Below are 21,410 nucleotides of genomic sequence, written 5' to 3'. Positions count from 1 at the left end.
ACGGCAAGACTCTGGGCTCCCTCCACTTCTTGCCCTCCATGTAGACAGAATTGAGCAAGTTCTATCTTCCTGATCATCGACATTAACAATGGTTCCAACATGTAACTTTCCACAGTTTTAACAGTCTACAGAGAGAAATATATAATATTTAAAACAAGAACAGGCTTGTGTGGGGAGAGGCAGAGAGAGTGAAGTGCAGAAAACAGACTCCCTTGATATTATAACATAAATTTGGCCTGCCTACCACAGCCAGGGATTAGATGTCAGAACCACTGTCAATGCAGATGATCGAAAAAGGCACAACAAATTATAAGAAAAACTGTTCAAACATGTAATTTAACAGATTTATCATATTTCATTAGCAACATGCCATTTTATCCATAACTTCTTTCTATTTGAATTTAGTTAATGCAAATGTAGAGCATTTTTTATTAAAAAGGAAATTATGTCAAAGAATTATTAATGCTAGGTCAACATCTGAGTGACATATCTAAGACATCACAAAATATTTATGAAAGGTTGAGTTAAAGTTAAAGAGAAGGGCTGGGGATGTAGTCCAGTGGTACAGTATTTGCCTTAAAAGTGCAAGGCCCTGGGTTCCATTCCTAGTACCACAAAATAAAAAATAAAATAACTCATTTTTTCAAAAGTTAAAGTTTAGTTAATGTTAACATATAAAATTAAAAATTGCAGCAACTATTAACATGGTGGTATTTTATATTTGAATTAAGTAATAAAGGAATTAAAATTAATGAAGACAACAATTGATGACAATTATCTGATAGAAATGGAAAGGTCCTTTGTTCCACACCAGATAAAAGATGCTAACAGATGCAGAATCAAAGGAATTCTTAGAGGTTATATTTTCTACTTCCCTGTTCCTCTTTTTGCTTGGAAAGATAAGGAGAACAGACTAGAAGAAAGAATCTGTGAGACAGGAGAAATCTGTCTCATGGCGTCTATGAAAAATGGATTAGTGTTATCCAATCTAAAAAAGCTTCAATGCTGGGGCTGGGACTAAAGCTCAGTGGCAGAGCACTTGCCTAGCATGTGTCAGGCACTGGGTTTGATCCTTAGCACCACATAAAAATAAACAAATAAAGGCATTCTGTCCATCCACAATTTAAAAAGCTTCGATGCTGAAAGACCTTCATACATGTGGCTGAAAATGCTTTGGTCCTAACTGAATAGGAAGTTCCTCTGCTGGGTTCCTAAAAGGTGCCCAAATGGTAGCAGCCTCAGGCTCCCTCAGGATACCAGAAGGGCTATCAGAATATGTGTGTACAGAGGCCGTGCACATCCAAGTTGATCCTGGTTAATAAGCATGTAGAAGTTTCTGTCCGTAGTTGAGCAGAGAGAAAAATCTCCCAACATGCCTCCTGATGGAGTAATGATACTTCATACTGTATCATTTTTTTTCTGAGCTCATTACTCTGTCTCACTTCTTACTTCCTGTTATGGTTTAGATAAGAGGTGTCCCCAAAAACTCACGTGTGAAACAACACTAGAAGGCTCAGAGGTGAAGTGAGAGGGTTACGAGAGTTATAACCTAATCAGTGCATTAATCCACTTATAGGGGTTAACTGAGTGGTAACCTTGGCCAGGCACGGTGTGGCTGTAGGAGGTGGGTCATTGGGAGCATGCCTTTGGGCACTCCTGGTGAGTAGAGTCTCTCTGCTTCCTGATTGTCATGTCCTGAGTTGTCTTCTTCCTCCACACCTTCTGCCATGGTGTTCGGCCTTACCTTGAGCCCAAAGCAATGGAGATGACCATCTATGGACTGAGAGCTCTGAAACCATGAGTCCCAAATAAACTGTTCACAGTGACAAAAACATGACTAAAACACCTCCCTTCTTTCCTTTCTTCATTCCTTCTTTTTGAGACTGTTTCACTGTGCTGCCCAGGCTACTCTTGAATTCCTGGATTCAAGTGATCCTCCTGCCTCAGCCTCCTAAGTGCAAAGACTCAGACAATGCCACTGCACCTGGCTAGTTCTTGTTTTTTAAATAATGTAAAAAAGCAAATAATATGCCACACAGATTATATATGACCAGCAAAGCCTAATATTTACTATCTGGACCTCTGGAGAAAATATTTGTCAAACCCTGCTCTCAAGAAGGCACTGCACCATGTGTAACCCTGAACCTTAACTGACATGGAAACAAAAATTATAGAAATGAATAAATTCATTTTTAAATTTTCTTTTTTTTTCTACCCAGGAGAATCCATTACTACACAGTTGTGACAGTGGCTTTTGATGTTAGTCTCGAGGATTCAAGAAACATTAAATGTTTGAACTCATGTAAATGTCCAACTTGAAATTCTACCTCAAGACTGATGTTATGTGGAAGAGACTGTTTAGGCGAGAGAAGAGAACAGAATAGGCATATGAACTCAAGAGTGTCTCACTTGAAATTGCTGCATGAGAAAGGTCAAGTACAATGTTGGCACTGATCATTTGGGTACTTACTTTAGTTGATTGGCTATTCTTGTCTTCTAGGAATAATGGTTACCTATTTATGACTACCCAAAGACAGCTAAACAGGACATGCAGTGTCAGGAGCCGTCCATGGGTTGCATGTGGGTCACCACACATGGAAGTTTCATGGATAGAGACATCTGGTGTCTGGGAATGACCAATGGTCATTTCCTCTGGTCAACTGCCCAGGGACAATGTGAATCTCTTTCCTGCTCTGCTGTAACCCACACAGCACCTGAGATGGGTGTGACCTGCCAAGATGTCAACCTGCTGACTGCAAGACATCACAAAGCAAGACTCCACCCATAAAACCTTATCCCTGTCTTTGATATACCCCCTTAAATGAGCCATTTTGTCTTTCATCTAGTTCCAGAACCCGTGTGGACTAGCCTCTATCAGAGGCTTCACTTTCTGTAAATATTTCTGAGTATTTATGCTTTGTTATTTACCAATTATTTCAGATTGTAAGTCTTAGGGTGACTTGGATTATCCTGGGCAGGAAGAAGGACCGCTTAATGAGACGCTGGCCATCTTCCCCCCAATAATGTAGTTATCAGATACAATCAACATTCTAGAGCATTCTTCAATTACCCTGATTTAGTCTATATCTATTAGCTGTCCCAGGGTAGACTGAAGACAGCAAGGACCATGCATCTGTTAATCAATTTATAAATTAGGACAGCAAGAAAAGTAAGTCACAGAACCTGATGGAGAAACAGATTATAGGTCTGGTGGGAAGCAACAGGGTGATGTAGCTAAAACTGACAAGAATGGTCAAAACCAAGGAGGTAAAAGGCAGATACTATAGGTCCTAGTGGGCCACTGTAAGTGCTTTAAATTTACTATCTCTGAAATGGGGACCACTGCAGAGTTTAAGCACAGAACTGACATTTCCTGCCTTGTGTTCCAGAGGGGCTCACTGGCTACTAGTCCCTGTTGAACAAGTCTCACCTGAATATCCATCTCTTTGGATTTTTGCCTCCACTATTAAAAGCTTTTCTTCTCTCTCCAACTGGGCTATCAGGTCTGGTTTGAAGGGCTGATGTGCTATAAGAAAGACAAGTAGGGCAAAATATTTAAGTTTGATGACGTCTATTTTGTTAAAACTAGATTAAAAGGTATACTCAAGTATGGCTCCCTCTTTTTCACTAATCCTTCCCTCCAGTGTTTCTTCTTATAAAGATAAGCAGATACACATAACCTTTACCTGGGTTCCTCTTTCTTACACAAATTGCAATGTACTGTTAATGCTCTTTTGCACTTGGTTATATTTATGGAAAAAATATAGATGGAAATAGACTGCTGGGAAAGGTTAAGTACAGAGTTTTGTTAGATGTTGTCTGGGGTTGCTCTCATTAGGGATAACATGATTTTGCATTCTTACTTTCAATGAATAAGAGTGCTTTATTTCCCATAGCTATATAAGAAAAAAAAAAAAGTATAGCTTTAAAATTTTCACCAATCTCATGGGTGAGAAATTATATGTAGTATAACTTTAACTAACATTTATTTTGAATGAAACTGAACATCTATTCACCTGTATACACACTTACATGTATGTTTGTGTATATGTAAGTATATGTCTATGTGTATATGTACATACATGTGTGTGCACACACTTCCTAGCTCTGTCCTGAGACCAAGAAACAAAGATACCACAGTGGTGGATGACCATATGCAACCTCCAGACCTTGGAGTTAAATATGATTTCCCCAAAAGGGTATGGATGCCTCCATATCTGGGACAAAGCAAAAGATGATCATAGGACATCAGGCTGTGCCATAAAAGAAGTGTTAAAAATAGTATTAGGGCATGTTACAGAGGTACAGGAGTCAGTCTAAAGGAGCCAAATTTGGAACAATGACAACAAAGTAATTTTAACAATAAATTATAAATTATTTAAAAATTCAAAAACCCCTACAAATAACAAATAAATTAAAGCTGGGAGGAGGCTCTTACTGCAGAATACCAAATCTGTTAAATGTAAAGGAAATACTAAAGTCAGAGAAATCATCATTGTGTAACCACCATGGTAAAGATACGGCAAGACTCATCACTGGATGATAAATCCATAGGGAATTACTTGTGCTGACCAACAGAATCAAAATGAGCTTCATTTGTGAGAGAATATTATGTGCCTCCAGATACAACACCTTCAAAAGAACACACTCCATCTATATACAGTGTTCCCAACTGAATGGAACATGTAAATCTAATTATGAGGAAAATTTGGGAATGGTCTGTTTTCAAAAGGGGAGGGGTAAATGTATTTTTCAAAAATGTCACTGCCATAAAAGAGAAATGCTGTGAAAATGTTCCAAATTAAACAAGGCTAAAGAGACATGATGACTAGGTAAGACTCAGACTAGACCCTGGTCTGGAGGGAGAAAAATACATTTGCAGATCACAATCAGCTTTATGGATAAAATTAGAGCATACATAACAGATTAGATCAAAGTTGTATATCTGTACCAGGGATATGTGAGAGAATATTCCTATTTCTAAAAGTAGAATTCTACAGACAGAATCCAGTAAAGGATTCATCTTCTCCAAAGAGAGGTCTGACCTTTGCACTTGGCTCCTGGGAGGATCTAAATACTTGGAATTTCCAACCTGAGAAAAGTCTCTTGTTCAGCCAGATGCCCTGGGCCATGCCAGACATTAAACAATGTAATTTATGGTTTGGGCTTTGAGTGTTATCAGCTTAGCCTCTGGAAGGGTTGGAATCTGATGGTCAGCCATATGTAACATGACTGAACCCCAATAAAACTTCTTGATGCCAAGGCTCCAACAAGCCTCCTTGCTTGCGACAACCCATGCACCCTGATACTCAGCACTTCTGGGAAGAGTCAACACTGTGCACAGCTCCACAGGGAGACAACCAGAAGCTTCAAGCTTGAAACACTCCTGGACAGTGCCCTGTAAGCATCTTTCTTTGGTTGATTTCAATCGGTTTCCTTTCTGTATAATAAATCAAAAACTGTGATGATAACAGCGTTCAGTGAGTTCTGAGAGTCCTTCAGTGAATTATGGGGTCTGGAGGTGATCTGTCTCAAGGACCTCCAAATTAGCAGCTACTATCAGAAGTGAAGGTGATCTTAGTAATTCTCAAACTCTGCATATACATTGAAATATTTAGAGAAAAAGGGCCATGGTATATGTAAATTATCTTCAGGTGGTTCAGAAAAGATATTATAAACATTCATATATTTTCATATATGTTTATATAATGGAAAAAGAAAGAACATGAGCACAAATTTTGAAGCTAATGAGGTAAAATGTCAATCTAGATAAAAGTTATATGAGTGTTCTTATTCTTTGACTTGTTCAAATTTCCCACAAACCTGAAGTTATTTACAAATACACTGTTAAATTAAAAAAAATACTTCCCACAAACCAAGTTAATAAATAATTACTGGTGTCCTAAAAAACAACAACAAAAGTAAAAACTGAAATGACTTACTAAATTGATTGGGGTCCTAGTGAAGAGGACCTAAATTTGCCTGTGTACAGATCAAAAGACAGACTTTTGCTTGGAGGGAACCATGGGAAACACTGTGTCTGTTCTACAGAGATTGCTAGCTGTTATGGTTTGGGTATGAGGTGTCTCCCAAAAGCTCCTGTGTGAATGCAGGAGTAGTCAGAGTACAAGAGCTATAGCTTCATCAGTGAGATAACCAGGGATGGATTAATAATTTAAAGGGACTAACTGGGTGGGAACTGTGGCCAGGTGGGGGGTGGCTAGAGAAAGAGGTCCCTGGGGACATGCTTAAGGAGTTCAGATTTTGTCCCTGGAGCCTTGCAAAGACTTTCTCTGCTTTCTGCCTTCCTTGAGGTGAGCAGCTTTCCTCTGCTACAACTCTTACAGTGAAGTTCTGCTATACCCAGAGCAATGGCACTGGCCAACCTTGGACCTGTGGAACCCTAAGCCAAAATAAGCTTTTCCTTCTCTTGAGTAGTTCTTTTCAGGTATTTTGGTCACAGTGATGAAAAGTTAATAAACACACTTTGACTCTCAAGCACCCAAGCACAGAGAATGATTCCAGAAGTCCCAAAGCTTCCAATTGCTGAGCCCACAGAGACACCCAAGAGGCTGCCAATACACAGGTGCCTGTCCTCACCCACTGAGAGCAGGTTCCTGAAGTTCTCCAGCATCACATCTCGGTACAGCTTCCTCTGAGCAGAGTCCAGCAGCCCCAGCTCCTCCTCACTGAAGAGCACAGCCACGTCCTTGAACGTCACCATTTCCTAGAATACCAAACACACCAAGACTATGTTTATGGGAGAGGGGCAGCACTGATAAAGTATAAATGGTGGGGAGCTGTTCTGGATTCTGAAGGATTCAAGTCAAATTTTTTTTCACTTTTTTTGGTTGGTGCCTTATAGTTGTACTCAAGTCTAATTTCAGTAGCTGTCTCTGTCTGCCTTCTATAATGTTGGTTCCATCAACCAAAGGGGCTGGAGGGGAAAAAAATCCTTATACTTTATATTACTTCCTTTTCTTGGTACTCCTACAGGTACCCAGAACTCTGTTGCATCTGGGCTATTAATGTTTTAAATTTTATTAATAAAGCCATTTGCACCAGAAAAGCTTTAGTTCCAACAGTGTAGGGTGGTGTCTGTATCTCTACTTCCGTGTGCATGCTACACTAATTTACCAAATTTACAAGATATCATTGCTCTTATTGCTTAAGTATGTTCCCATCCTCTGTGCCACATCTTGAACTGTAGCTTTTATAGCTGCTGAGGTTATGGGCACAGCTCTGGAGACTGAGTGCTTGTGTTCACATCTGGATGCTTGACCCTATCCTAGCTGTATGGTCTTCCACAAGTTTCTTCTCTCATTTTTATGCTGATAATTATACCACAGGGTCCCAATAATAAAATGAGTGGCTATGTAAAACATTTAGAAGCAGTGCCTGGTACACAGGAAGTGCCCAGTAAATGCTGCTATTGTTACCAATGTTGTCATCACATCTTTCAAAAAATTTAAGGGCTGCATAGTAATTCAAGGAACTGATGATTTAAAATATAGTGACCTGATTCAATTTATACACACTTTGTTTTAGATTACCTATTATAAATAGTGTTGATTATATATATATATATATATATACACACTTTTATATATATATTTTTAGTTCCTGGAATTTTGTTGATTGTCTCTTCAAAAGAAACATCAAAAAAGTAGAAATTGCTGTGTTGTAGAATAACAATATTAAAGTTTTGGAATCACAATATATTAGTACATGATAATGAAGCACAGAAAGCTTCAAGTACTGGTGTGAAATAACTTAGTTTTTCTTATGTGAAAACATCTAATTTTTTTCAAGTTTAGCTTTAATATGATCCTGTTAGGAAAAAAAAGTGTATTTTAAGTATTCTTTTTAAAAGTCCCTGAGGTACTGCTTAGGTTTTTTTTTTTTTTTCAGTTTTGAGTCCCCAGAATATTAAAGACAAACAATAGTAAAATACTCTCAGAATTGCTTTTGGAGTAAAGATTATATCCAAGAAAATTGATATTACAATGTAAAACTTCAAGAATCCTCAGGAACTTAAAAGCTTGTAGTGAGAAATAATTTAAAGAAAAGGTAGTGAGTGGGTACCTGATATTATTAGGTATTTTATTTATTAATACTTTTTAGTTGTACACGGACACAATACCTTTATTTATTTATTTATTTTTATGTGGTGCCGAGGACTGAACCCTGTGCCTCACACATGCTAGGCAAATGCTCTACCACTGAGCCACAACCCCAGCCCCTACTATTAAGTTGAATTTTTTTCCACTATTAAGAAGAAAAAACTATTTAAACTTCTGTTATTGCAAATGTAATTAGGAAAGCATATTCTTAAATGACCAATAGAAAAACCAGGTGATTTTCAAGTATGGTAATACAATGTGTGATTTTTAATTTCTATTCTCTTTTACACTATTATTTGTGAAATAGAAATGATAATAAATCAAATTAAAAACTAAGAAATTCTTCAAAAAGACAAAAATGTACACAAGAGCCTGACACACAAATGGTATTAAATTCCTGTTGTTTTTCTTTAATTTTGGTTAAGAAGGGAAAAAAGTATGTCCTCTCTGAGAAATGAGGGCAACCTGTCCAATAACGGAAATGAAAACCAACTCACCTGGAATTTGGTCATTTTCTCCTCCTTTTTTTAGGGAAAGGCAGAGACCTGAGAAGGCATAAGAGGATAATATGAAAGCAGCTCGGAGAGAAAGGGAAATGTTTCCTTGTGCAAAGTACAGAAAGGTCTCCTTCCCTAGCAGGTGCAGCCACACACATCTGGTAAGTGGTGGGCAGTGTGGGCTGGATTCCAGCCCCACCCCACCCTGGCACAGGCTGCGCAGCTGGACCCAGCAGCCCTCACACCTTGCTCTCGCAGGGTGTTCATTCTGATCCTGGGAAATGGAGAAAAGGAGAGGCAGTGAATGTACTGGTTCAAAGTGGGCTCCGGGGACAAAATACCTAGGTTCAAAACCAGGTGCTGAATAATCACAGTTGTTTATTGACCTTCCACATGATTTGATTCTGTCATCTGCAAAACTGCAATGGTTAGAGTGCCAACATTATAGGATAGTCAGGATTACATGAGGGGGTAATAGAAAGCTATTCTAACTATTCCAAGATTCTTTATTTCCTCACAGCTAAAGAAGTAGACACCATTTTGCATCATAAAACTGTCTTTGTAAATATATTTGGGAAGATATTTGGATGCAGAGATTATTGTTCTGTCCAGGGAAAGTCACCCTTCAGTCCTGGAATGTCCAACTCTGGCTTCTTATTTTATTTGTTTCCCCGGTAATATCACTGGTTAGAAACTGAGACTGCCCTTAGAAAAAATGTATAGTGGCTAATTAATATTCTTCCTAAATTCAGAAGAGGTTCAATGTACATTCCTTTCTCTCATGGAAACAAAAAAATTAATGAAAACTGTGTGCTATGATTCTTCTGATGTTAAACAACAACCAAAAAACGTGACTCTGCCTGTTTTGACTGTTGATCAGAACCCCTAACTAGTTAGCAGGGCCGTTTGTGGGGTAAGGTGTGCTCATCTGTGCAAAGCAGCTCACAGCTTGTGAATTTAGACACCATAAGTTTAATTTCCTGGGTCCTTCCCCAAGATCTGTTATTTTTTTACTGTTCTCAGGCAACTTCAAGGCCATCTGTAGAAGAGGGAAAAAAAAAAAAAAAGCAAGGACTGTGTAAGGCAGAGCCTGTCAGTACCACCTGGAGGGAGGCTACTTCAGTAGGGTCCTATCTGTCAGGAGCTGCCACATAGGAGCTGAGCACCCACTAGCTTTGAGCAATGGAAATGTGGAGACTGGCTTCCCTGACCAGGAAGAAGGTGGATCCCCATCTCCACTCGGCAAAGGAGCAAAGCTTTGGGAGTGGGTGTTACCCAAAGGAGTGGGCTGCCTTCTTGTTCCTTTGTAATACTACCCCTGACCTGTTATGGATACAATGTTCCATGGAACCTCCCCTAGTGTGTCCCCTATATAAGAATAAAGAATTCCAATGGCTCTCTCTCTCTTTCCAATGGAAAGAACCATCCTGGGATTTTGAAAAGGTACTTCTGTGTGTTGCGTGGTTATTGAAGTAGTCAGAATTTGTGAACCCAGCACAGGTCACCAGCTCAGTTAGATGGTGATACCTACCTCCTTGGGAGTCCCTGCCTACAAGGCCATTGCTGTAGAGTCCACAGAACGCACACACAACTACCTAGGATGAGTATTAATCTGGCTGTGCAACCAGCAATGAAAGAATTGAGTTTTTTTTTTTTACATGTCCAGTATTCACCTTTGAAAAGTGATACAGTTCCTAGATAAACGACAGGCTGTGTGGTATCCTTTTAGAACATGGAAGGGGCCCAAAACCTAGACTTTGGGAGGGAAAGGGAGGGATGGGCTCAGTAGAGAAAAGGAGGCCTGATCTCAGCCCTGGAGGATGACTGAGTTGTATCTGCCCTCAAAGACAGGCGCTTGCCAAAGACCTGTAACAAGGAGTTAGAGGGCACCAGGGCAAAAAAAGGAATCAGAAAAAGTGGTGAAAAGAGCCAAGCCATGTGCTTTAGAGAAACTACCTCATGAATCCTCACGCCACCCAAGATGCAGGGACGCTCGTGACTTCCTTCACCATGGAAAATACGAGGCATCAAGATTCTTAGTTGCTTTCTCCATTTGGCCAACAGAGTAGCCAGGATTATGAGCTCAGAGTCTGTGTTATCAATTCCTATGATGCTGACACGCAAGCTGCCAGGTCACTGGAATCAGTGGTGAGTCCAAGAAAATAATGCTAATGCCCAAGTCCCAGTCCTGGTTTTAAAAATGAGGGTCTGTGGAAGAAGAGCTTTAATGAAATTCCCACAGGTGACCACAGTTCACAGAAAGTTGCAAACCACAGACTGCGAGATGAATGGTGGCAGCTGGCAAGCAATTAACCACTGGGCCTGTAGCCTCTGGAGGGAGCTGCCAGAGGACACAAGCCAGGAGCAGAGCAGGGTCTGGGACCCAGAACTCCTGATTCCCAGCTACCTATCTACTTTAAGAAGCTCTTGGAACTGTCACTAAGAAAACAGCAGTTTACCTGTGCTGCAGATGCCTTTGCAAGCACTCGCTCAGCATGAAGAAGGCTTCCAGACTCAACCAACCTCATTAGCTCAAGCAAGGACTCACCAACTGCCCAGGAGATTCTTAGAATTAAACATAAAAGGCAGGACAGGGGCATGGTTCAGTGGTAGTGTGTGTGCCAGGTATGAGAGGGCCCAGGTTCTATTCCCAACACCACCAAAATCATAAATAAAAGGCAATTCTTTTTAAATAAGTATTTAAATAGTGGTAGCTCTACAAAATGTTCTCGTTTGTTCATCTATTAAATACAGTTAAAGTCTGGGTATGTTCCTTCTTGGTTAAAACTCGTGCCTGTATGCCAACTGCCTTGAGGATAAAGTCTAGATTTTCAGCAGGCCACACAGAGGAACCTCCCATGGCCTTCTGCTCGTTCTCTCCAAACCCTCTCCCCTATAACCTCTTGCACTTTCTAGGTATCAGGGTCTAAGATCATCAGTGTGTGTGTGTGTGTGTGTGTGTGTGCGTGCGCGCGCTCGCGCGCGTGCGTGTGCGAAGGGTGAGTGAAAATTTTTTGGTTCACATGTTGTCTTCTTGTGAATACTACTTATTCTTTTAAAAACCCTTTAAATGTAAAACCATTCTTAGTTGGGAAGGGACATAAAGAAAGAAATCATGGGTAATAACATGCCTACCCTAGTCTGAGCCTTCAGGGCCTCGAACACTCAGTTTCCATGTCCCCTGCTCCAGGACATTTTGAAACAGGTTTGGCTGTGGCCTGCTTAGTGTGCCAGCCCACCTTGCCAGCCTATGAAGGCACAGTGCTTGGCCAACAGCCCAAGGCATAGAACCAAGCTGCTGAGCTCAGTCCTGACTCAGCCACTAACAGGCAGAGTCAATTTCTGCAAATTAATTAACCTCTCAGTGCCTCTATTTCTTTATCTGGAAAATGTAGATAAAGGCAGAGTTGTTAAAAGGACTAAATGAGTTGAATGCATCAAAGCATTAGAAAGTTGGTATGATTTATAACAAACACCCAGTAAAAGTTAGCTATTGTTGGTACCATCCTCATTTATTGTCACTGTGGAAGAAACAGAGCCCACACGTTGGCTTCATTTGTTCCTTAGGCTATTTATCCTAGGTCAGTAATTTCCAACAAGTAGACATCACCCTTTGAACAGTGTAAAAAAAAATGGTGGCTTCCACTCCCAACAAAACCAATTAGAGATAAAGGGCAGAATTTAAGTTGTCTATTCTTCTCACACTCCTTTTCAGAAAATCTGAACATGACCTAAGTTGAAGGTCTATTTCCTACTACTTGTTGAAAAGCTGCACCAGCCAAATCTCTACCAATCCCGGTGCTTGGCAAGAAGCACTCAGAGAACTTGGCACAGTCCCTGATACCTACAAATCTGGAGCTGGGAGATGGATCAGAGAAAAGCAGCAGGAACATCAGTCAGCTCAGGTCAACAGAAATGATCAACACTGAGGCCCAGGAAAGTAATGGGCGTCCTGTTGTTTTTGAAGAAATGTCAATGAGGTGAGCTGGCGTCAGTCCAGGTTCTGCATACTTACTGCTTTTCAGTCTCCTTGTTCAACTCATCACTAGAAAAGAGCATTGAGATTTTCCCATATGACTGCAGATTGCTCTGTTTCTTCTTTCAGTTCTATTTGGTTTTCTTCATATAACCGTGGCTTAGTGATTACACACGAAGGACGGTCACATCTACTCGGTTGACTGCCCCTGGTGTCGTGTTGCTTGCCATCCCTGGTAACAGTCTTGGTCTGAAGTCTCTGTGTCTGATGTGAACATGGCCTCTATGGCACACCCTTTAAAAATGTTTTTAAATTGTTAGCCTATCTCTGTCCTAAGAGCTAAAATAGGGTTCTGTTAGACAGCATACATTCGATTCTTGCTTTTTACCTAAACTATAATCTCTTTTAACTGATGAATATTCAGTGTTATTAGCATTTCATGTAATTATTGGCATGGCTGGATTTCCATTTACCATTTTATTATTTTTTTCCCATTTGGCCTCCCTGATTTTGTTCCCCTATTACTCCATTATTCCTTTTCTGTCTTCTTTTGGGTTCATTTTTTTTAACTATTTAACTCTTTTTCATTTAGCTCTTAGCTTGAGGCTGGACCTCCTGTTTTTGTTTCTCATTCTCTAGTGACTGCTCTGGGGTAACGATGCCCATGTCCACTCTTCACAGGGCACTGTGTGTTACTGTTTTACTGCTACTGTAAATGCAGAAGTCTTGCCACCAGGCAGTTCCCTACACCCTCCCCTTTATGTTTCGGCCGTGTGTAATCTTCTATGGGCAATAAAAACTCTAGCCAAGAAAGTTATAATTTTCTACCTTAAACAGTTATGTATATTTTAAGACACAAAGATGCATTAAACAGCATTTCATATTTACAAAACAAAACAAAATACCTTACTATTTCTGGTGCTCCTTCTTCATTTCTGAAGTTCTCAGCTTCCATGTGGTATCATTTCCGTTCAGCCTAAAGAACTTCCTTTAGCACTTCTTTCAGCACAGGTGTGACATTTTTTCCCCTTCATCCCTGAAAGAAATTTTCTTTGCTTATAAAAACAACTCCTTTCATAAAGCCTAGATCGACAACTCCTTCTTTAAAGCATCTTCACAATGTTGTTCCAACATCTCTGGCCTCCGTATTTCCCCAAGAGAACTCTGCAGACATCTAAGTCGTTGTTCTACCAGACACAACATGTCACTTTCACTAACTCTACTCAAGAATCCTTGCTTATCTTTGTCAGGAGTTTGATTCTGGCACATCCAGAAGTGACTTACAATGAGTTTTTTTTTTTTAATTTTATATATTGGTATTCACTGAGCTTCTTGAATCTGTACCTTTATATCACTCACCAGATATTGGCAGTTTGGGGCCAGTATTTCCACACAAATATTTCTTTCTCCCTCTTCTGAGACTCCAATGACATGAATATTAGACTTTTGATACATTCCATAAATTCCTAAGGCTCTGTTTTTTTGGGTTTTTTTTTTTTTTGGTATTTTCCCTCTGCTGCTCAGATTACCATATTTATCTATATTCAAGATGACTGATTCCTTCCTCTGTAATCTCCAGTCTGCTACTGAACCCCTCAAATAAATCTGGCTCTTCAGATATTGCATTTTTCATAAATCTAAATCACTCAAAGTATTTTCTCTAAATGTAATAAAATTAAGCTAGAAATCAACAACAAAAAGATATATGGACAATATCCAAGCATTTGGAAATGAACAGCATATTTTTAAGCAACCAATGAAATTAGTCACAAAAGAAATTAGAGCATTATTTAGAATGGAATCAAAACCAAGATGCGACATATCAAAATGCATGAGATGCAGCTAAAACATGTTATAAAGCACTGTACACCAATGATGCATAAATTAGAAGAGAGATCTTAAATCAAAGGGTAATTAATCCAAAAGCAAAAGCAGAAAAGGAAATGATAACCATAAAACAGAAATCAATGTAATTGAAAACACAAAGACACTAGACAAAATCAGACACTAGACAAAAGTAGGACCCATGGGCCCAGTCCAGCCCCCTGCTTGTTTTTGCACAAGCTGTGAGTTAAGAATTGTGCTCACATTTTTAAATGTCTGAAGAAAAATCAAAAGAATATTATTTCATGATGGGTCACTATATAATATTCAAATTTCAGTGCTTCTGAACTGCCTCAGGCTGCTCTTGCATCACAGAAGCAGAGCCATATGGCTGCAGCAGAGGCCACATGTGCCACCTGCACTTCTTTGTATTGTTGTTAAGCACAATGCAAACTATAGGACCCAGCTGATTCAATTGGGTTAAATGTTGCTAACTAAACAACATTTTGAGTTACATCTATTTCTATAGCATAATATTTTAATTTTAAAATTACCAGTTCTTTTCTTTTCTTTTTTTAAATTTATTTATTTATTTATTCTAATTTGTTATATATGACAACAGAATACATTTCAGTTCAGAGTACACAAATAGAGCATAATTTTTCATGTTTCTGGTTGTACACAATGTACCAGTGTATTTTCATCACATCAAAGAAGAAAAGAGCAGGCACAGTGGCACATACCTGTAATCCCAGCGGTTCACGAGGCAGGAGGATCGAGAGTTCAAAGCCAACCTCAGCAACCATGAGGCACTAAGCAACTCAGTGAGACCCTGTCTCTAAATAAAATACAAAATAGGGCTGGGCATATGGCTCAGTGGTTGAGTGCCCCTGAGTTCAATCTCCAGTAGCCCCCTACCCCAAAAAATAAGAACACAAAAACAGACTTCGTTAAGGGACAATAGAGGTGAAATATTGTTATTGAATTAGATGGCAAAGCCTTTTGCTTATTATGCACTGAGAATATAGCTATGTTAAGAGAACACAACATAAGTCAACACTGTCAGAATAAGCACCCATCACAAATATTCTCAATTCACACTAAAGTAATGGTCAGAAAAATTAGAAAATTCAAGTTGAAATATCTCATCAGAGCAGACTTTCTTCACAAAACAAGTGATGTAAATAAAGCTGCAATCAAAGTAAGATTTGGCTATTCATATACACAGCTTATATTTTTAACCCAAGCAAGAAAAGTAACTTACCACTGATGAGCTCATCAAATCACGTCTGACTATAGCAGGAAAGCAATTGAGTCTAGATAAATAAATTTGCTTAAAGTTATTAGACTTGAGGCAAGAACAACACTCTGAATTAAGAAAAAATAAGAACAACATTATAGTCCCTTAAAATACAAGGAAAATAATTTCAATAAATTACACTTGGCTCCTGATGATTCCAGTCATTACTGATACTGCTTAGTTGTTGTTTATTTGTTATCAATGCCAACTTTGAAGTGACTCAATAATTAGCCTCTAGGAACAGTCTTCATAGAAGAACTACAGGTGAAATATTTTCAAAGTTGAAAAAAATACCAATCCAGTATAACCCAAAGCAGTATAATATGCTAAAATGTGTTAAAATTGATTGTGGTCAAAATATGATGTTGAAGCAGAAAAAGGCTGAGATGCACAGACTTCTAGGACCTGATGGTTTTAAACAATACACTTTATTCTTTTTTAGTTATGGAGGTCAGAAATCCAAAATCAGTTACTGGGCTAGTCGAGGTGTCGGCAGGCCTATTCCTTCTGAGAATCCATTCCTGTGTTGTTTCCACCTTCTAGAGGCAGCTGGGATGCCTTGGCTTATGGCCACATCACTCCGGTCTCTGCTTCCATTACCACATCACCTTCTCCTAACTTTTGTGCTTTTCTCTTATAAGGACCCACATGGTTACACTGAGTCCAATCAGATAATCTAGGATAATTTACCCACCTCAAGGGCCTTAGCTTAATCACATCTGCAAATCTCTAAACAATGTAAAGTAAAATTCATAGGCTCTGGGGATTAGGATGTGGACATTTTGGGCCGCAATAATTCTCAGTACCACATATAAATAAATGAATAAAATAAAGATCTATCAACAACTAAACAATTCTTATTTTAAAAAGTCATTTTCAAAAAAATACATAAAATCTCATTACATATCAGCATTAACAGATGAAATTTTGCAGTTAATTTTAATAATATTAATGAACTTAAATTAGGTGAAATGTTATCTCTCCAAAAAGAATTCCACTGTTCCAGTTAGTGTGTCTATATTAGAAACAAACTGTACTTCATCATTTTATTTTAAATTTTGGCAATAAAAGATTTCTCTTTTATTTATTTATTTTTTTGTACCAGAGATTGAATGCATGGGGACTCGACCACTGAGTCACAACCTCAGCCCTATTTTATATTTTATTTTAGAGACAAGGGTCTCAATGAGTTCCTTAGCACTTCACCTTTTTTGTTGAAGCTGGCTTTGAACTTGCAATCCTCCTGCCTCAGCCTCCCAAGCCACTGAGATTACAGGCATGTGCCACCACACTAGCTTAAGATTTATCTCTAAATAAAGCATTGATTTTGCCAATTGACTGGAAAAGCTAAAACATTTATAATCTCAGACTTTGAAGAAAAATTCTGTTGAACCCCAGATAAAATCAATTAAACCCACAGGGAGTTCTTTGGGAGAAAAAAAAACAATAAAAATTAAAAATCTAGCCATGCTGACAAAGAATAAAAAAGAAAAGACACCAATTACCAAAATCAAGAATAAAAGAACAGGTTTGGGGGTTTAGCTCAGTAGTAGAAAGTGTGCTCATCATTCATCAACCTAATCAAACATTCTAAGGAAAAAGAAAAATGTTATCAGATGCAGAAAAGGCACTTGAGAAAACACAACATTTATTTGTAACAAAGCTTTCACAAAACTAAAAACATAAGGGAATTTCTAAAAATGCCTTTCTTATGACCAAGACAGTGGTGTCCATTCAAACCACTCTTACTCATCAACACGGCTCTAAAAACTAGCCAGCACATATGGATTAGTAGCCTGAATCTGGACTTCCTTGAACTGTCCTGTTTGGAATTTGCTCAACTTCTTAAAAGAAATGTATAAGGTTAACCTTAAGATACCACAGGGGGAAAAAAACAGTGAAATAAACCCAAATAAATGAAAAAAAAATCAAAGGGATGAGTATAAATAGGTGAAATTGAAAACAGATGTAAAGAAAGCAAAAATTATCTGTTGTTTTACAATCAATAACACTGATACACTTATCACAATACTGGCAGAAAACAAGAGATAACAAAATTACCAATATCAGAAATGAAAAGGTGGATAGCAATTACTGGCCAGTGGACATTAAAGTAATATAATGGGAACACCATGAACAATTCTATGGGTACAAATTCTAGAATTTAGATGAAATGGGAACATTTCTTGAAAATTACAAACTATCAAAACATATGTTAAGGTGAAATAACATAAAGTTATAAAACTGAATTCACTGTTAAAAAATCTTTCAAACATATAATATCTAAGCCAAATAGTTTCACTGCTAAATTCTACCAAACATTTTTAAAAGAAATATCACTTATTGTACATAATCTCTTCCTGAAAATAGAAGAGGAGGAAAAACTTCCAAACTCATTTTATAATTCCAGAATTATACAGTATAAAAAAAGAACATAATTGCAAAAATCCTCAACAAAATATTAACAAATAAAATTAATATAAAAAGAATTTTTAAAAAACACTTACAGGTGGGATTTATCCCAGAAATGAAAAACTCCTTCAATGTTTGGAAATTCATCAACCTAATCAAACAGTCTAAGGAAGAAGAACAATGTTATCAGTTGATGCAGAAAAGGCACGAGAAAATACAACATTCATTTGTGACAAAACTTTCACAAAACTAAAACCATAAGGGAATTTCTAAAAATGCCTTTACTATGACCAAGATGTGGTGTCCATTCAAACCACTCCTACTCATCAACACGGTTCTAAAAACCAGCCAACGCATATAGATTACAAAGCATGAAAGAAAACTAATCCTATTCATATACAACATGATTATCTAAGTGGAAGATCCCCATTTACCAATAATAATAATAAGAAGAAGAAGAAGAAGAACAACAACAACAACAACAACAAGAAGAAAACCTTCTGGTGTGTTTAGCAAAGTCTAAGAATACAAGGTAGATGCAAAAATCACATTTCTTACACTAACAATGTGCCACTGAAAACCAAAATTTAATAACAATACAACTTATAGTAACTCCAAAAGAATTCATAATATACTTAGGAATAAGTCTAAACAAAACATGCTTAGGCTTCTTATGCAGAAAAAACATGAAATGCTGATATGAAAAATTTGTATTTTAATTCAGCACCAATCAAATACCAGATGAATTTTTTTGTAGATATAGGCAAGCTATTCTAAAGCATACACAGGAAGGCAAAGAAACCAGAATAGATAAAATGATTTTCACTGGAAAAACTGAGGAATTAAACTATCCATTTTTGAGACCTACTATCTAGCTATAATAATTAAGATAGCTTGGAAATATTGAAGGGACATACAGATCAATCTAAAGGAAGTACAAAAACAAACCAAACAAATGGTGTTGGATAGTTAGTTATTCATGTATAAAGAAAACACAACTCAATTTAAAATGGAAACAATATATGGATAAACACTTTAGCAAAGAAGATATAAAAATGGCAAACAAGCAAAGGAAAAGATAGATCTGCTGATCATTAACCATCAGAGAAAGTCATAATGTAATTAAAATCACAATGCAATAACGATACACAACTATTAGAATGGCTAAGATTTAAAGACAATATTAAGTGTTGGTGAATATGTGGAATAACTAGAACTCCCATATCTTACTAATGGGAAGGCAAAATAGTACAGATATTCTGAAGTGAGGTAGCTTCTTATAAAGTTAAATATACACTTTCCATATGACCCAGTAACTCCACTCCTAAATATATATACCTCAGAGAAATAAGCACAGAAACCTGTACATGAATGTTTACAGCGTATCTATTCGTAAGTGCTTAAAACTGAATAAAAAATACCAATGAAAAGGTAAAAGAATAAACTGTGGTATATCCACAAAATACAGCAATGAATAAAAATGAAGTATTCATACACAGAATAATTTGGATACATGTCAAAGGTGATTTGCTAAAAGAATCCAGATTCAAGCATATAAGTATTAGTTCATACATATAACATTCTCAAAAAGACAAACTACAGTGCTTCTATAATCAGAATGTGAACTATAAAGGTTTCATATAAAATATAATTAAATTGCAGATAACTAAAATAATCACATCAAAAAGACATAGCTTGAGCTGGAGTTGTGGCTCAGAGGTAGAGAGCTCACCTAGCATGCGTGAGGCACTGGATTCGATAGTTAGCACCACATAAAAATAAATAAAGGTATTGCTTCCATCTACAGCTAAAAAATAAATATTTAAAAAAAGTCATAGCTCATTGACATAGCTTTTGTGACCCTCTACAAAAATCCAAATGCACCTTCTCAGTCTGATAGGAAAATACAATCAAGAACTAAGGAAAAGAATTGAAACTATCTAAATTCAAATCCCAGCTCAGTCTCTTGCTAGCTAGGAACCAGAATTAACAACTTAAGCTGTGTCTCAATGATAATGACAGCCCTCCTGCCCCACATAGGGCTGTGAGGATTAAATGTGTTGATTCATGTAAAACTCTTAGAATGATATTTAGCACTACATGTTTATGCTATCTTTATAACTGAAACCCACCACCCCTTTCTGCATGTATTCAACAAATATTAGAGCTGTTCTGTAGATTTGCCAAAGGAAATCCCTTCTCCCATGAGAAGAGCGAACTCGGGAGAAGGAAGGATGCTAAATTCTACTCAGGTGAGACTCTGCCAGGCCAAAGGATCATTCCCGACTTTTCCCCTCACCTTTTGTTAAGTCTAGGTTGAGGAAGGAAAGGAGGCTGGGAGAAATCAGAACTCCCCATAACTTCCAGTGGACATCCCAGACAACAGCCAGGGGTGGGGGGCCGGGTGGGGGGAGATTCCTAGGCATTCGGGTAGAGCAGGGTTCCTTCTGGGATCCGAGAGGAGCCAGGGACACTACAACTGGAGCTCTGACCCCTTCCTAGGTTCCCTGGAGCTTTCAGCGAACTGTGTTTCTGGAAAAGTTAAAAAGAAGTCCAACAACAAATGTTATCAATGATGCACGTCTCCTGCCCGTGCCAGGTCTGTTGTCAGTCTTTTTATTCAACTCTTAAAACCACTTATTTTAAAGAAGGGGAAACGGAGGCAGAGATTAGATACTCGCCAAATACACCTCTGGGAGGTGGCACAGCTGGCTGTGGCCAGGAAAAGGGCTGGAGTGGGGGGTGCAGAACCGAGGAGACCCGCGACCCCCAAGGACCCACGACCCCGGCGCGGGCCCAACGCGCGGGATACGCCAACCGCCGGCCACTCGAGAAGGCTCTTTGGAGGGAACGCAAACCCAGCCCTTCGCCGTAGGCGGACTCTTCCCGCAGGTCGACTGCCAGGTCGCCACTGGCCCGGAGCGAAACGCGGAGGGCTGTTCGCGGGCGCCGGGAGGGGACGCGCCGAGGGGAGGGCTCACCTTTCTGAGAGCAGCGAAGGCCGCGGCCGCGCATACCTGGGCCGGAAGCGTCTCTGCCTGCAGAGCCCGTCTGGACTACGCTTCCCAGAATTCCCGACGGGAGCAGGACGCGGCCGCAGCCGGCTGCAGCGGAAGTTATCCCATCGCCCCGGGTCCCCGAACTGCACTTCCCAGAATCCCCAGGCCGCCCCTCGCCTTCCCACGCCGGAAGTGCGGGCCGCGCCGGAGGCCGTGTGTTGGTTTTGGCGCCCGGCTTGTACGGTCGAATTCCGGGGCTCCGCTTTCTGGGAGCCAGAC

The 21,410-nt window shown here is 38.9% G+C and overlaps 1 protein-coding gene across 2 annotated transcripts in view; it reads right to left on the bottom strand.

Annotated features, from left to right (window-relative positions):
- Positions 1-21,154, bottom strand: part of Znf112 (zinc finger protein 112) — a 28,118-nt gene extending 6,964 nt beyond the window's left edge. Inside the window, exons 1-9 of one of the 2 annotated variants that reach the window (XM_077793205.1) lie at positions 21,114-21,154; positions 20,432-20,664; positions 18,228-18,296; positions 15,685-15,736; positions 15,164-15,258; positions 13,502-13,632; positions 8,621-8,668; positions 6,601-6,727; positions 3,431-3,526 (exon numbers count right to left, since the gene is read on the bottom strand). In XM_077793205.1, coding sequence (XP_077649331.1) covers positions 3,431-3,526; positions 6,601-6,727; positions 8,621-8,635 — 238 coding nt within the window. In that variant the 5' untranslated portion in view covers positions 8,636-8,668; positions 13,502-13,632; positions 15,164-15,258; ... (2 more) ...; positions 20,432-20,664; positions 21,114-21,154. The remainder of the gene's footprint in view (positions 1-3,430; positions 3,527-6,600; positions 6,728-8,620; positions 8,669-13,501; positions 13,633-15,163; positions 15,259-15,684; positions 15,737-18,227; positions 18,297-20,431; positions 20,665-21,113) is intronic. The other variant, XM_026403727.2, reaches the window with a different exon arrangement.
- Between the last annotated feature and the right edge of the window lie 256 nt (positions 21,155-21,410).

Source organism: Urocitellus parryii, chromosome 15, assembly GCF_045843805.1.
Source record: "Urocitellus parryii isolate mUroPar1 chromosome 15, mUroPar1.hap1, whole genome shotgun sequence".
Lineage (NCBI taxonomy): Eukaryota > Metazoa > Chordata > Mammalia > Rodentia > Sciuridae > Urocitellus > Urocitellus parryii.
Note: the sequence above shows the minus strand (reverse complement) of the source record. Positions and strands in the feature narration are given on the sequence as shown.